Below are 16,604 nucleotides of genomic sequence, written 5' to 3'. Positions count from 1 at the left end.
TTGTTAGAATACAATGATTTTAAACACACACACACACTGAATTCAAGAGAAATCTTAAGGGGTCCTATTTTATAGAATATGTTTGTTATCTGCTTTGTCTACTAAGAGGAGTCTGGAATCTAGATGTACTGTTTTTCTACTATGTCTTACTGCTCTTCTGAGTTCTAAATGCCTGTATGCAACTTTGATATGAAATCTTTCCTCCTGATTTCTATTCTTGATGCCTGTTCATCCCTTACTCTCCTCCACCTTAGAAATTTATATACTCATCCACCCAGGTTCTCAAATGCTGGTTTCTCTCTTCCTTTTTCCTGTCTAATATGTCTATCCAATTTTAAGAGTAAATTCTGATAATCGTACTACCTCTCAAATTCACCTAAGTCCTGCTTTATCCCATCTCCATTACTATCATCCCAGCATAGGCCACCATTTTCTCTCTCCCTCTTTTAATTTTACTCCTTTACTATCCTTTCTCCACATTCCAATCAGAATTTTCTTTTTCAAAAGCAAACCAGGTCATGTTATTCTCTGCATAACCTCCTCACCCTTGCCCCTTATTGCCTTCCAGTGAACTTAAAACATCCAAACATCTAACTAGGGTTGCATCCCCTCAGTCTTACTGGTTGCTCCATCTCTAGCAGACCACTTTCCTTTCTTTGGGTCTTTGAATTTTCCACTCCTGGTATCAGAATGACTTTTCCCACCCAATATCAATTTAGCTCATTTTTTTAAAGTTCAGAAAGGCATCCCCTGATCATACATCAAAAGTAGTGGTTGTGTTCCAGGGAACTTCTATCATTTTACCTTATAGCACACCAACTGCCATTTAAAATTATTTGCTCATTAGTTCACTACTGGTTTCTCCATGAGATGAGATGAACTTGTCTGTACTGTTTGTTAATGTCTTTTCCAGAACCAAACACAGAGCCTGTGCACAAGGCTCAATATATATTGGTTGATCACGTGAATATACTTAGGGGATTTTTAAGAGTAGTAGATTGGAAATTTTTTAGCTGCTTTCTAGAGGAAGCCCACAAAGTACCCTGTCAAATCACAATAATCAGAACTCAGTTATTTAAAATTATCTAGCATTTAATTTGTCAGTGAAAAATATCTGAAATGTAGATTTTTCTTACCTTATCAGTACCTCCATCTTTTCTCATTTGTTCTTTTTAGATGTATATCACAGTAGAGTGTATTTTGACATATTACACATACATGGCAGTACCTCCATCTGTATTGCCATAAATCATTGGCATTTACCTTATAAGTTTGAGAACAGATTACTTAAGAAGTATATACTCACAGTTAGCCAGGTGGACCCTGAACTATAATATGAAATGAAAATAGCATACTATTTTTTTTTCTGTGGATAAATTATTTTTTGTCCAAGGAATTTAAACTCCTACTGTCACCTCAAAACACAAATTGAGAAGCTAACTTTTCTTTTTATAGCAATGTAAGCTGAGGTAAGGAAGTGAAATTTTTAAAGCAACTTCGCTGATTTGTTTTTCTAAATCTATTAAATTAACATAAAATGTATGATTTACTTATAATGTCAATCATTCTTAGATAACATTTTTGCCCCATGAAAAATCACAGTTCTTTCTTTTGGGGTCTATTTATTTTAATAAATTTAGTTTTTAAAATAGTTTTAGACTTACAGAAAATTTGCAATCTACATTTATTTTTAAAATTTGGTGTGGAGACACTAATTCCAAAGAGATTAAACATCTTAGTCTCAAAGGAATGGAGATTTCTAGAAGTCATCAGATTGCTACAGATCTTCTTCAAGTTTAGACTGGTCCCAGCCCCAAGAGTAAAGGACCTGTTCTGGAGTTGTGCTCCCTTAGTCTAAAAGGAGCTATACATGGAGACTAGTGGTCAGTCACTACTTATAAAAAATAAAAATGACAGTTTCAAAAGCTGACATTATGAGCCTCTCTTACTAAGCCCCCACTGTCTACAGGCTAAAGGTAATGGAATCCAAGTCTTCTAAAAGTGTGTCCTGACTCACCGCCATAACTTCTAGCCAGCCAGGATAAATTTGGTAGTGATCACGGCTTTAAATAATGGATTTCTGTGTTCCTATTTCCAATGGTAATATAAACTTACAATTTATACATTTCTTTCCTTCTTCCTGGCAGAAGGAATCTACCTTTTCATGAATTGACCTGAACTACACAAAGCTGACATAAATTACTTCTTAAAACAAACTTTCATTAATGCTGGATCATTTCAAAGACCACAAATTATGCAGTATTTTCCCATTTCCTTTGTTTTTTCCATGGTCAGTGATTCTATGCTTTAGTTTGGTCACAGTTTGACAGGGCACCTCAGTCAGCAGAATGAATGCCTCAGAGTCCAGAGCACAGACAAAAGGGCCTGGTCCAGGACAATTCCAACCTAAGGAAGGAGGTGCCTATTTAGTGCACCAAGAACATCTGCTTTAAGGACCTTTAGTGCCTATTTGCCAGAGCTCTGCATAGGTCCAAAGCGGTGCTTCTTATTTCATGTTGAACTTAATAAGGAAATCAGACATTTGTTGTCCAGACATAAAACCCAGTGTTTTTTTTTAGTATCATTTATCTTCATAAGATGTTTTTAGTCAAAGTGTATATATACTCATCTAATAGTTCCAAAGAGTTACATAGAAAAACAGGAGTCTCTCCCCGTTACTGTTAATCTTACAGTCCTACTCCTCAGAGTCAACCACAGTGAACTCTTTTAGGTTTATTTTCTACATTTGCTTCATTTTTGAAAAAAAAAAAAAAAAAAAAGCCTTGATTGCTATTTTCTGATTTATCATTTTTAGACATTATCCACACCTACCCACTGCTCCTCACCCATCCTCCCAATATAGCCACATTTAAACTTTCAGTTATGTCAATACTGAACATTTATATTTTTATGAATATGTAAATAAATATGGCTCACACAAACCTAATAGGTATACATGCTGTGACAATGTTTCTTATTCATTTTTCTCCCTATACTTATTAACTGACTCATGTTTTGATTTTATTTTTTAGTTGCTTTTTTTCTGTGACTACCTTAATTGTTTCTAACACCTCAATTCGATTTTTGTGCCTTTTTGTAGGTTTTCTTTGTTCTAAGCGCTCAACTGTATCAGATAATTTTCAATTCTTTACTTCCTAAATATATTCTCAATGGAATCTCTCCTTTTTTCTTTCAGTATGGAAGAATTCAAGAACATGAGTGTCCAGATTAAAGGGCCCAGCCAACAAGTACCTATAAGAACGAATATAACAAGATAATACTGAGGCACAGCATTGCAAGCTCCTTAAATTTAAAGAGAACAGTTCCCACAAGTTCCCAGGGCCTGAAGTGGGGAGGGAGTCAAGGCTACAGGAGGGCCAGAGAAGATCATTTACAAAGAATGGGAGTCAAATACATATGTTTTTTCAACACCATCACTGAATTTTGGAAGATAACTGTAGTTTTCAACTGGAATTTCATAGCCAGCTAGTATTATTAAGTATAAAGAGAAGAAATCTATTTTCGGAAATACGGAGACTGAAAACATTCACCTCTCCTTCTCTGATGTGCTCTCACAAAATAAAGGGGTGAAACAAGAAAGAGGAAGCCATGGTATCTGGGAAGCACAGGCATCACCCTCAGGATGACATTTGTGCGGCAGCTACTTGTTGGGGGAGCCCTTTACCCTGGCTGCTCCTGGTCTTCTGCTGCATTCTTTGTTCTCTCATTCTACACTTTCATTGATCACGTATTGTCTCTCTTGAAATTATTTTCTAAAAAAATTTTCTACTGTCCTCCTTTTTCTTCTTTCACTTTCTTTGTGGTTTTCTTGATTTTTGTTTTCCACATTTCCAGTTTTTTGTTTGTTGGTTGGTTGGTTTTCATAGCAATCATTTAAAATTCTGAGATTTCTTTCCTGTATGTTCCTTTTTCATAATACATTGCTTTTATTTTTAATGGACCTAATATTTTCTCTGATCTCTTCAAGGCTACCTCCTCTGTATTATCTTTTGCTATAGATTCCATTTTTCTCTGTTGGTCTTGACATTTCATTCTTTTTTTTATTTTAATATAATAAATGTAAATTTCTTTTAATAAATGAAAAGCTACTCGGGAAAAAAAAAGTCAAGAAACCAAACTGACAAATGTGCAAGTCACAGGCAAGCAAGACGGAAGGTTTAAAAGTCAAAGAATCCCACCAAACCTGAACAGTGTCTGTTGTCATTCCCCAGCAGTAGAACTTGTAGTAAAAGTGACTTAAAAAGTAACTTGTTACTTGATGGAAAATTCTTCATTTCATTCTTCTCGTTTTTATTTTTTAGTTGAAGACAAAATACCTTTATTTATTTACTTTTATGTGGTGCTGAGGATTAACTCAAAGACTCATGCGTGCTAGGCAAGTGCTTTACTACTGAGTTACAACCACTGCCCTTGACATTTCTTTTTACTTCAGGAGGTTTATAGGGAGATTAAAGAGAAGTTATAGGACAATTTCTGTAAGTTAAATTTGTGCTTCAAAAACAGAAATATTCAAGGTGATCCTAATTTTCCCTACAGTTAATTATTAAAAACAAAAAATTCAAGGTTCATCAAAGCAAATAAGAATAAACTTGATTTCTAGAAATAAATTAATTCAATCAGTTAATAATAATTAATAATAAGGTGGCTGTGACTCAATTTTGAAGATTGATTTTAAAAATATGGTGACAGGAGTAGAAGAAAAATCAAAACAAACTTGTCAACAAAAGAAGACTGAGACATAAGACAGAATTAGTCATAACATAATTAAATGATTAAGTGAGTCAACTTTTTAAGTTAATTTTTTTCAGTCAGATTTGACAGTATAAACTGCAGTAAATATTTTCTCATTCAAATTATGTTCTCAATGATAGTTTTTCCTTTTCTTATTTAGTTTTATTTCCTTTTGAACCAGTAGATTTTATATCGAGATCTATGGCTGCCTGTGAGGAATATATCTTAATTAGAAAAATGACCAAAGCTGGCCAAAAAAGGTTTAGAGAAGAGAGTTAAATACAGTTTCTTTCTTTGCCATTTATAATATTAAAATACCATAAATCTTGATGTTTTCTACTTAATGTCTTCTAACCACTTCCGCCTAGGTGCCTTTCTAGGAGCCTTATGAAAGTCACAGTAGCAAAATGAAACAGCAGGAGAACAATGACCTCCATGTTCACATCATGGTGCTATTTATCTCCGGGCTCTTGAATGTCTCAATGGATGAGATTCTCTGATGTTTGAGTGTCCTTACTTCTTACTCTCCTCTTCCATGTTTAATTGTATTAAACAGACCTGGGGGAAGTTTTCCATTGCTTAATATGAAGGATAAAATTCTCACCTATCAGATTCTGAGGTACCATTTCTAACTGGAGATACGATCCATATTGAAAACTGGCTGCCAGATTAGAATAGCGGTGGGTTTATGCAGATATAAAATCACTTGGTAAAATGAGTAGGACAGGAATGAGAAAATGCTTAGCTTTTGGAATAAAATAATCATGATATAATGAAAACCAAACCATTTATCAGAAACTGATAAATATTTATTTAATGAATACATGAATATAAATCAGCAAAAATGAGAGTTATCACCTTTGGATTTGACCTACTTCTTGTGACCTATTTTGGTACATTATTTTATAACTATCTAGCCACTTAAAATGACAGAATTATCAGATTTAATGCACAACATTCCAGGCCCATGGTAAACTAAACAACTAGATTATTATGTAAATAAGAATCCATTAAATAATATTGAAATCCCAATAGTTTAGATAAAAGTGAACTATAGCCATTCATCTAATATTACTGAATATTAATTGGTCTTTTACTGTGTGCCAAGTACAATGTACAGTGCTGAACAGTGATGAATAAAACAGGCACTGCTCCTATCTTCACTGAGTTCACTCTTTGGTGGAGGAAAGAAACAGTAAACAAAAGCCACTCAAACAACAAGGGATTATACAGTTATTATTCTGAGAAATATTTTAAAGGAAAATTGTAGCATGTGGTGGTGCTTACAACAGAAATCACCTTCAAAACTGTAAGCTCTAATGCCTTCTTTAAGAACATTTCACATAGGCTGAAAGTTGAAGAAAAGAGAAGGGAAGGAGGTATAGACGGTGGGAGATGGCATTCTGGGCCAGTGGACCCATACCTTGCTCAGGCTGCTGATGACAGTTTAATAGCATTCACTGGGTATTCACAGAGTGAATTCTAGTGCATAATGGCACTTTTAGTCTCTTTGTACAGTATCACATATTTCTGAACAGTTATATGCAAAAATCTTCCTTTTGGTGATTTGAATTTTATTTTAAAAATAAACTTCTTTTACTCACTCAATTTATAAAAAATTTTTGCTTAATTAACATTTTTTCTTGGGTAATTTGACTTTTCTGAGAAGGTAAGATCTAAAAAGGGGATTACATAATTTTTTTTTTTTTTTTTAGCAAATTGGGTAACATTATAAAGGTACCTGGGGGGATTATTTGTATGATTCATGATAAAATTTTCTCGAACTTAGAACATGAATATTACAATCATGTACTAGCCTTAAACTTTAATTTTCCCATGAGTTGCATTTCCTTAAATCCAATTTAAGAACTGGTACAGGACTTTATTACTTACGGTTCAAGTGTGAAAATCGTGGACTAGACAGGAAGTGACTGTGATCCTGCCAAGAGGATGAGTGAACTAATCCATGAGCATGGGAATCTTCAGCAAAGGTTCTGTCATCCTAAGAAAGAAAGCAGGGCATTTTAGTTCAATTATTACAAACTATAAGGACCAAGGCTCAAATGTACTGAAACTGCGACAGAATCTTAATATGCAAACTACATTACATGTGAACAGTTTATTATAATCTTTGGAAAAAATAAAATATATATTAAAGAAAATATATTTAAGTAAAGAAATCACTCATTCCCATGGCAGCATGACATATTTTTTTCCAGTCTTTTTTTACCTCCATGAATAGGATTTATAAACATAGTTATAAAATTGTGTTATTTACATTTACTCTATAAACATTTTGGAAGTCATATTATCCTAACCTTCAGCTTAATGGTTACTCATATGCTATCTGGTGGAGGTGACAAGTTTTGCTCAGCCATTAATTTTACTTGGCATTTAGGTGGATTCTAGTGTCTTACTCCTATAAATAACACTGTGAGAAATATCTTTAAATATACAACCTTTTCCATATTTAGATCTATTCCTTATGACAAATTCTTAGGTGGAAACACTGTATCAATAAAAATAATTTTATGTTTTTAAATACATTTAGCTGGACTGCCTTCCATTATGATTAATCTTAAATACTCAGCAACAATTTAAGACATTGTTTAAACAAAAAATGAGCATACAAAAGGTCTCTCTTTTCTTGTGTTGTATGAATGTGTCCTTTTACCCAATCTTAGCTGAAAATGATGATTACAACTTTAATTGTTTACTAATTAAACTGATTAAAATGGGTGATTTAATATACAAGAATAAAGAGTAAAATAGCAGTTTTCTCATGAATGTTTTCTAATTATTTATTATACTTCTTTTTTCTTTTAGTCATTCATTTAACAATAATTTGTTGGGTACCTATTATGTACTGAACAAAGAACAAAGATATTAGGCTTACAAGAGAGAAAGGCATTAGAAAAACAAACTACACAAAATATGATATTATTAAAAGCTATGATAAGTTCTATAAGAACAAGAAATAACAGGAAGATTCCAATTTAGATTTGAGATTCAAGGAGATCCTCTGGGAGGTGATAATGAAGGCATTATTTCAATGCTGGGTATGAAATCGGTGAATCACCTAGGTGGAAGCTTGTGGGTAGGGAGTCAGGGAGTGGATGTCACAGACTATGTGAATACTAACGTGAAAAAGAGTTGGTATGTTTGAAGAACAGAAGGAAGACCTCATGGAGTAGACATACTGAGCCTGAAGAGGGAGGTGGTTATGGTAGGTTCAGAAGTGGGTAAAGGCCATGTTTAAGATTTGGGACTTTTTTTCTTCAATACAATCAGAAGGCAGTCAAGAGTTTTAAAAACTAGAATACCAGGCTTTGCATTACATTTTTCAAAGATTTCTTTAGCCTACATGTGGAGAACATATTGAAGGGGCAAGTTGTTGAGGTGGGAATATCAGTTAAAAGACTGTGAATGAACATAACTGTAGGTCTGGGAAAAGGGAGGGATCAAGAATTTTGCTAAATGGATGAAATTGGAGAATATCATGCTAAGTGAGATAAGCCAATCTCAAAAATCCAAAAGACGAATAATCTCACTGATAAGCAGATGATGACACATAATGGGCGGTGGGAGGGGGGCAAGAATGGAGGAAGGAGGGACTGTATGGAGGGGAAAGAGGGGTGGGAGGGGTGGGGGGAAGGAAAAAATAACAGAATGAATCAAACTTCATTACCCTATGTGAATGTATGATTACGCAAATGGTGTGCTGTTACTCCATGTACAAACAGAAACATCATGTATCCCATTTGTTTACAATAAAAATAAATTAAAAAAAAAGAATTTTGCTAAAGTTTACATATGGAGCAGCTGATGGTGAGGTGGTCCCAAAAGATTCCCCAAAACACGAACCCCACCTAGTAAGGCTTCATGTAGCATGATTATCTGATGAATTAGGTGTCGTTCTGTACATCAACTACCAACTTCACATCTTAATTTTTTGTCACCAAAGAAAGGCAAAAAGAAGAAGTATATACATATCTGTAAAAGGGCAATTTATTTTGAGCAAAAAAAGGCATGGATATAATCCTCAGATGGTTGAAGATCTTAGTCTTTATGTTCTAAGGAGTTTAGTTCTACATAAGATGCAGACCCACAGGTTTTCAACCGTATGATTTTTTTTTTTTTTTTTAAGTGCTCACTCATTTTGGGGATTTCATTAGAAATAGGGGCTGCTCACTGCAGGATTCCTGGGAAGGAAAGGGCATACCTTCTGTCTCAAGTATACTACAACAACCAGTTCAGAATGAGCTGGCATGGGAAAATCACCGTCAGGCAAGCTAACGATAGTGGTGGTTCAGATGTTGATACTAAAGGCCTGGGTGAAGTTGGAAAATGCATACAGGGAAAGGAGGGTGTTGGCCTCAACCAATGCTGGAGAACTCCACGGAATCATGGTTTAGTTTGTAAGTATAAAAACAAGTGTGAGTGAATGGTTTCCTACTAAAAGATGCTTTGGTGATTAAGAGAAGAGAAAGACAAAAGAAAGCAAACACTGACACCAGAACTGGAGAAAGACAGTGAAAGACAAGAAAGAGTAGGGGTGCAGACTGGGCATTTTCCTGGAGTAGATCCTGCATGATGACCTCAACTGTGTCCACGGGAGGAAGGATGAAGATAATTAAATAATACTCATTTTCCTCAATGGTTTGATTCTAAAATTTAAAACAAAATCAACTGGCATTAAAATACAGGTTATATCTTTTCTATTTAAAAAATATTTTTAATGATAAAACTAGCTTCTGGGCATACGATGGCTAAAATATGGAATAGACATATTTCTGTCTTAGCCAATTTGGAAAATACAATAAAACATTTAGAAGAAAATAAATAGCCCAACAAATTAGCTTATTAAACTAATTTAAGAATACCTTTTGTCTAAAAATATCTTTTTCTACTGAGATCACCAATTGTTGACTATTTTGTTTCCTGCTCTTTGTCTCTCTCTCACTGAACACAGGTGCCCTACATGCTAAGTTACATTCCCAGTCCCTCCTACTATTTGTAAACAGCACTATATGAAAAATTTTCAATTGTCATCAGTTATATCAGAGTTATATCAGAGTTTATTTTATAAATAAACAGTTATATCAGAGTTTATTTTATAAATCTTCTACTGTCATAAACTTAAGGTTGATTTCAGCTATTTTTTTCCTACAATAAGTAATCATTTGATAAACATCTTGGTACAAAAAACTTAGTTCAAATTTTATTTATTTAAAATAGATTCCCAGAAGTGGGATTTCTGGATAATACATTTTAAGGCTGTTTATTTATATTCATTTCATTTCATCTAAATTGTCATACATAAAGGTAAAGTGAATTGTAACAGTCCCTATTTATACTTTTAAAGTCATTAGTATTTCTATTAATATACCCTTTTCATTCCTAAAATTAGCCATTTGTATATTCTTTCTATTTGGTTTATCTAGAGTTTTTATTTTTTTTTTAAATCAATTTGTCTCAAGGAAACCATTTTTGGTTTAATTTATTTTTTCTACTTATCTGCTTTTTATTTCATTGATTTTTGTCTTTTTAGATTTTCTGATTTAGTCTTGTTGTTACATACTTTGTGTGTTATTTGCTCTTTGTTTTATAGTTTCTTATAATGGAACTTTAAGTTAGTGACTGGAGATTTTTCTCCTTTTGTAGCATACATCCGATGCTACCAGATTCCCTCTGATCACTTTTTAGTTGTTCCCCACAGATTTTCACAAGTTGTGTCTTTATTTTTATATAGTTAAATATTTATAAATTTCCATTGGCTTTTCTTTCTTTTTTTTTTTTTAACCTATCCTTGGGTTATTTAGAAATAAGCTGTATAATTTCTAGGTATTTGGGAATATCCTAGATATTTTCAATTTCTGGTTTTATTCCCATGTAGAAAAACAATGTATCACTTCAATCATCTTAAATTTATTGAATTTTCATCACTCGAATATAGTCTTATCTTAGACAGTGTTCAACATGTACTTGAAAAATATGTGTAATTAGCTCCTCTGCGGGGGAGACTATCCTATAAATGTTGGTTTGGTGTAGCTGGTTGAGAGTGTTATTTAAGTCTTCTATATTGGAACTGATATTCTTCCAACTATTTTGTTAATGATCGAAAGAAGAATACTGAAATTTCCAACTACAATTACAGATTAGTCTGTTTTTCTTTATGGCTTTACCCTTCTTTGCTTCAAATACTTTGATACTCTGCTAATAGGTGAATATTCATTTAGAGCTGTTATCCATTCCTTTTACAATGTTTGATTTATTCATCATCCAACTATTCACATTTTTTTTTCATATAGGGAAAATGAGGAGGTTTAATTTTAATATATCTTTGAGTCCTAACATTTTATATCTTCAAAGGCCTGTCAGAAACCCCCATATTACCTTGAAACAGAACCAGAGAAATTAACATTGAAATATATTTACTAATCTCTTCGAACAATCAATATGCCAGAATATGAGAAAATACTTTTATCTCCTCCAATTCTATATTCATATTTAATCTATGGAATTTCCATAGAAGTAAATTTTAGAAGGTGATTATAATCTTCTTATATCTTGCCTGTTGTTGAATCAAATTCTTAAAAGTAAAAAATATTTATTAAAAGGAAGATTCTTTGCAATTTTAATAACCCCAGGTTTTGTTTTTACCAATTCTTATATTCTCAGTACAAGGACCTATTTTTATTGCTGTCTTAAGTCTCAAGAAGGTAGTTAGCCAGGATTTTCTGAAAAAATTCCATTGGATGAAGGAACTTGCATTTTCTAATATTTTCACTGGGCTTCTTCCACTTCTCTTTCATAACCCACATTGTAATTGGTTTCTTAAACTCTGTTCCAACCTGACTACATTTCTTTGCTAAACTGATATCTAATGATTAATATTTAATGATGCCCACCAAGTATTTTTCTCTCAGGAATACTGTAAGTTCAAAGTTTGTAAGATAAATGATACATTTAATTTTTGAATTTTAGTTTATACAATCCTTTCCCTGGAGAGAAAGAAAAAACACATATGCATTTCTAAACCAGTGGCAGAAATGTTTTCTTGAATTTGTCTCTCATCAAACAATTTACCATCTTTCCATTTCTGCTCACTATGAAGTCCCAATATTCCATCAGTGCTTAAGAAAGTTTACATTCTTCCTCAATAAACTTTATTCCTACTTGAAAGTTCAATCTTGGCAGATGGTTTCCTTAAAATCTGCTCTTCATATCTCATTCTGCATATTTGCTAACTTAGATTTTAATCTCCACGAGGGTGAGGCTTTGATTAACTTCATCTTTCCATCACATATGATCATTTCTTTTTTGAACTGGATTTTTCTTTCTATTTGATCTAATAGGTTATACATGACAATAGAATGCATTTTGACACATCATACATAAATGGAATATAACTTCTCATTCTTCTGGTTGTACAAGATATAGAATTACACCAGTCATGAAATCACATATGCACATACAGTAATAAGGTCTGATTCATTCTACTATAAATTTGTCAATGTCTTCAAGATTTTCTATTTTATTGGAGTATAAATTTTCAAAATAGTTTCTGATTATCTTCTGTACTTCAGCAGTGGCCATTGTGATATTTCCTTTTTCATCACAAATTTCAGTAATTTGAGTTTTCTCTTTCTCTTCATTAGTGTGGCTAAGGGTGTATCAATTTTATATATTTTTTCAAAGAACCCACCTTTTGCTTGGTCAATCTTTTGAATTGTTTCTTTTGCTTCAATTTCATTGATTTCAGCTATAATGTTGGGTCATTTATCTGTTGACTTTCTATTCTTTCAATGAATGAGCTCAATGCAATGAACTTTCTTCTTATCAATGCCTTCATAGTGTCCCAGAGATTTTGATATGTTGTATAGCTGCTCTCATTTACCTCTAAGTATTTTTAAATTTCATCCCTTATTTCTTCTGCTATCCATTGGTCATTTAATAGCATATATGATCATTTCTTGACAAAAGTGCAGAAATTCCAGTTTGCAATGGTGGAAGTCAGGATATAGGAGACACTGTCACATCCTGTTTCTTCATGTAAAAAATTAAAAGGCTGAACTGGATCTCCTCTAGGTCCTCTAACATTTTATATTTTATCAATCTATTCAGTCTGGATAGAAACACTACACAGGCAGCACTTACAACCATGCTAACTATCTTAACCATAAAAAATCCAACTGATTCAATAATACTATAAACCCAAATCAACACTCATTCACCAGAATAACAGCCATATGAGAATACTGTGCTAGATCAGGTCATTTGAAGCTCGGAAATTTTTCTAATATCTCTAATAAATCTATCCTTACTAATTGATGTTTCATTGTATAAAATTTTATATTCCTAGAAAATAACTACTGAAAAACTCTTTATTTCATTTTCATTTTCATGTATTTTTGTCAACTTCAGATTTGGCTCCATATGACTTCATTTTCAGAAACCAAAACTACTAACGGTAGATAAAATCTGTCATCAACAAGAATACTCAAAAGATTGTGTCACTGACTTAAACACAGGCAGAAACGTACGATGTTTTAGTAATGCTGGCCTCCTTTGAAACACTGCTTATTCTCTTAGAGTGAGTATTTTAAAGGTAATGATGACTGCTTGAGTGATATTATTACATGCCTGTTGAAAACTAATACATTTAAGTGATAGTCCTTATACTTTCAGCATCTAGAATTTTACATTTGATATTAAAAATGGTCTCCATAGGTTAATTTCTTCACAATCTTTGCTTTTCTAATGCCCTTGTTGAGTAATTTATGGGTGATTTGTTAAAGAGAACTGGGTTTGGTAGAATGGAGCTCTACTAGGTTGAAAAATGAATATACTTAATTGTCATGCTGATCCTAACAGTCATGACTGATCCATTATGATTTTCAGATTTTATTAAAAGAAAAAAGTCCCAGTTCATTTAGGCAATCTTTTGGGTGACTTTTAAAGAGCAAGATGAAATCAACTAAACATTATGGCAGCAAGTTAGTCTTGATCACTTCAAAAGAATAAAAATCCATTCAAATTTCATGATTTGACTGCCTACAAAGTTTTGCATGTGTTGTTTGAGCAATACTGGAAAAACAACAAATACTGGAAATAACAAGTTTTTTGTTAGAATACCAGAAAGGCTGAGGCCAGAAAAATAATATTTTGAAAATCATCAATTTAACATGTGTTGTATATCTGTGTATTCTGGAATCAAAGATGAGGCAGGTATTGTTTGCCCTCAAATGTCACACCATCCAGGAAAACAACATTTCCTAAGCTTTGGTATTATAGTTATATTTTCGTTGAAGCTCACACAAATTTACCGTGTGTTCTTAATTTCTGTAGAAGAGAGACCTAAAGAATCTGACAAATTGGTTGGGATTGAGGGAAGCACAGCAAACAAATCTGCATAGCAGCTTACATATAATTTCTTATCAAAGCATGGACAAGGGAGGCTACACATAAGATAACTGGGGTATTAAAAGGTTAATGCTCCATCAGATTCCTCCAAGGTTGCCACTATTGTTTCCAAGAAAACATCTGAAAAATTACATGAATAATACACTAGTGATATATTTTTATAGTCATTAAAATAAAAAAAGTTTATGCATCACCTACAATCTTGAGTTTAACCAGGAGTTATGTGTAGCATGTTTTAGAAGCCACTGTCATAGAAGATTTAAGTTAGAAACAGCTGAATTGAGAAAGTGCTAACAGCCATTAATTGCTATAAGCAAGACATAAATAAATTGCAGAGAAATTTAATGAGGGAGAAATAACTTCCAGGGGCAAAACATGTACTTTTATCACATGTGTGCTTACATCGAACACACACAATGAAGGGCTTTGCAAACCACACCTCCATAAACACTGCTGAAAGCCATTATCCAGACACCTTCACCTACCTCATCTTTCCCTGTGCAATATCTGCTTCTTTAAAAAGCAGCTGCATACCAACTCTTCAACCAGAAGTTAAAAACCATGATTTTCCTTTCAGGGAGAAGAAGAATGGGAAAACAACATGCTTTCTGTGATTTTACTGAAAAATTCCAATGTTAATTAAAACCATATATTTAGTATTGGTAAAGGTAACAAATGGAGATTTCTTGGACAAACTCACGCTCTTCTGTGAATTCAGATTAGCAATGCTGTGTTACTGGCTGACTTTTGAACATTTTGTTCTATTTGAAACAGCTGGGACGGCAAGGGAGCCTGTATGGCCTACAGAAACTCAATTAGGCCGGATGGAAAAGAGGCTGTGAATGCTTCCGTAGTCTACAGAGAGTCAGTGGAAATGTGTTAGATTCAGCTTTGAATTGAATTCTAAATATAAACTTTTAGATCAGGCTTTGTTCAATTAGCTTGGTCGGTTTAGTACAATATAATATTATTGTATTTTTATATTATGCCCTTACAATTGTGTATCTTATGCACTGCTCAAATTCTCAACAGGTTTCTAGAAATCTGATCTTCAGTGTCCTCATGATTGTCCCAGGAATAAGCATGAGATCAAGTGCATCCTTGGGTTGAAAGAGAACTTGACTTGCCCACTTGCTTCTAGTCCTTCTCTTCACTGGTCGGGTGGTCATGCTGGATGTTTCACTGCTTTCTAAAAATGTCAACAAGATGAAAGAAGCCAGCTGCCTACACGGTTCTGCTATTCCAACAATTATTTGCCTGTCAACAGCAGTGCAGGCAAACTTCTACAACTGAAATGCTAATAAAGGTCCTTTTGCAAACTAAGATGTGGATAAAACACTTCCCTGCACTTGTCATTACAAACCTCTTTTCAAAAGCCTTGTGAGCACCTTCATCTTTTCCCTGAACCCTGAAAGAGGCTTATTGGGGTCACCTTTATTACATTTATCCCTTTCTCCTTTGTACTTCCATTGTTTGTGTGAAGGCTTTAAACTGCTAAGGATTGGCAGTGATTTTTCTTATGCCACTCTCTTGAGTCCCTATCATAGTGCATTGTGTATTAGTAGAAACTCAATAAATATTTATTGACTGATGTACTCAGAAAAATAACAACAGACATGAATATCCTCTGCTTGGAACAGAAACTCCAAAAGGGTTCACTAATGTGAGTCTTGTATGCCAAGAATGTTGCAGGCATATAGATGATGCTCAATAAATACATACTGAATGGATGGATAAGTATTATGCCTTTCCAAAGAGCTTGGACAGTATTTGGTAAATAAGGAAAAGGAAATATTTCATATAATATAAAAAGGAAGAAAGGGTAGATTGCCAATTTCCTTTCTCTAGACCATGTATTGGCAAAAATTTCCATAGATGGTCAGATAATACATCCTTTAGGTTTTGTGGGCCATACAGTTTCTGTTGCAACTACTCAATTCTACAATTAAGTAGCACAAAAGCAGCAGTCATAGAAAATGTGTGAATAAATGGGTGGGTTGTATTCCAATAGAATTTTATTTATAAAAGCAGTTGGTAGGCAAGATCTGCCCTTTGGGCAGTTTGCTAACTTCTGGTCTAGAACAACAATGCAAGATTTATGTTAGAATTAAGACGATTAAGTAACTATTCTCTGTCTTTCAAGATCATGCATTCTCCATCTTCATATGTCTGTGCCCCATCTCCACTCCCAATAGTTAGTTCAGTGTTTTTCACTGTAGCTACAGTATGTTTACTGAGTTAAACAGAATCCTATACTAACTTATTTCCTGAAACCATGTGCAGTTTTTAGCAGAATCTCTCAACTCCAGTCCCTGTAATGTGCCTTTTCTTTGAACTCTGTTCTAACAAAACTGTGGGAAAATTTAATAACCTTCTGAAACACTGTCTTATGAAACTGATGTTGTAGTAAATGGGATGTCCTTTCT

At 33.5% G+C, this 16,604-nt stretch overlaps 1 protein-coding gene and 1 long non-coding RNA gene across 14 annotated transcripts in view; one reads left to right on the top strand and one right to left on the bottom strand.

Moving 5' to 3' along the window:
* LOC306654463 overlaps positions 1-4,062 on the top strand; it is a 30,185-nt gene extending 26,123 nt beyond the window's left edge. Inside the window, exon 6 of the long non-coding RNA XR_013761971.1 lies at positions 3,197-4,062. This is a non-coding gene — a long non-coding RNA (uncharacterized lncRNA). The remainder of the gene's footprint in view (positions 1-3,196) is intronic.
* Positions 1-16,604, bottom strand: part of CEP128 (centrosomal protein 128) — a 418,511-nt gene that overhangs the window by 5,541 nt on the left and 396,366 nt on the right. For all 13 annotated transcript variants that reach the window (XM_079128040.1, XM_079128046.1, XM_079128049.1 and 10 more), the window contains one exon: positions 6,646-6,754. In XM_079128040.1, the coding sequence (XP_078984166.1) occupies positions 6,646-6,754 (109 nt within the window). The remainder of the gene's footprint in view (positions 1-6,645; positions 6,755-16,604) is intronic.

The sequence above is a fragment of the Sciurus vulgaris genome (assembly GCF_902686455.1).
Source record: "Sciurus vulgaris genome assembly, chromosome: 2".
Taxonomy (NCBI): domain Eukaryota; kingdom Metazoa; phylum Chordata; class Mammalia; order Rodentia; family Sciuridae; genus Sciurus; species Sciurus vulgaris.
Note: the sequence above shows the minus strand (reverse complement) of the source record. Positions and strands in the feature narration are given on the sequence as shown.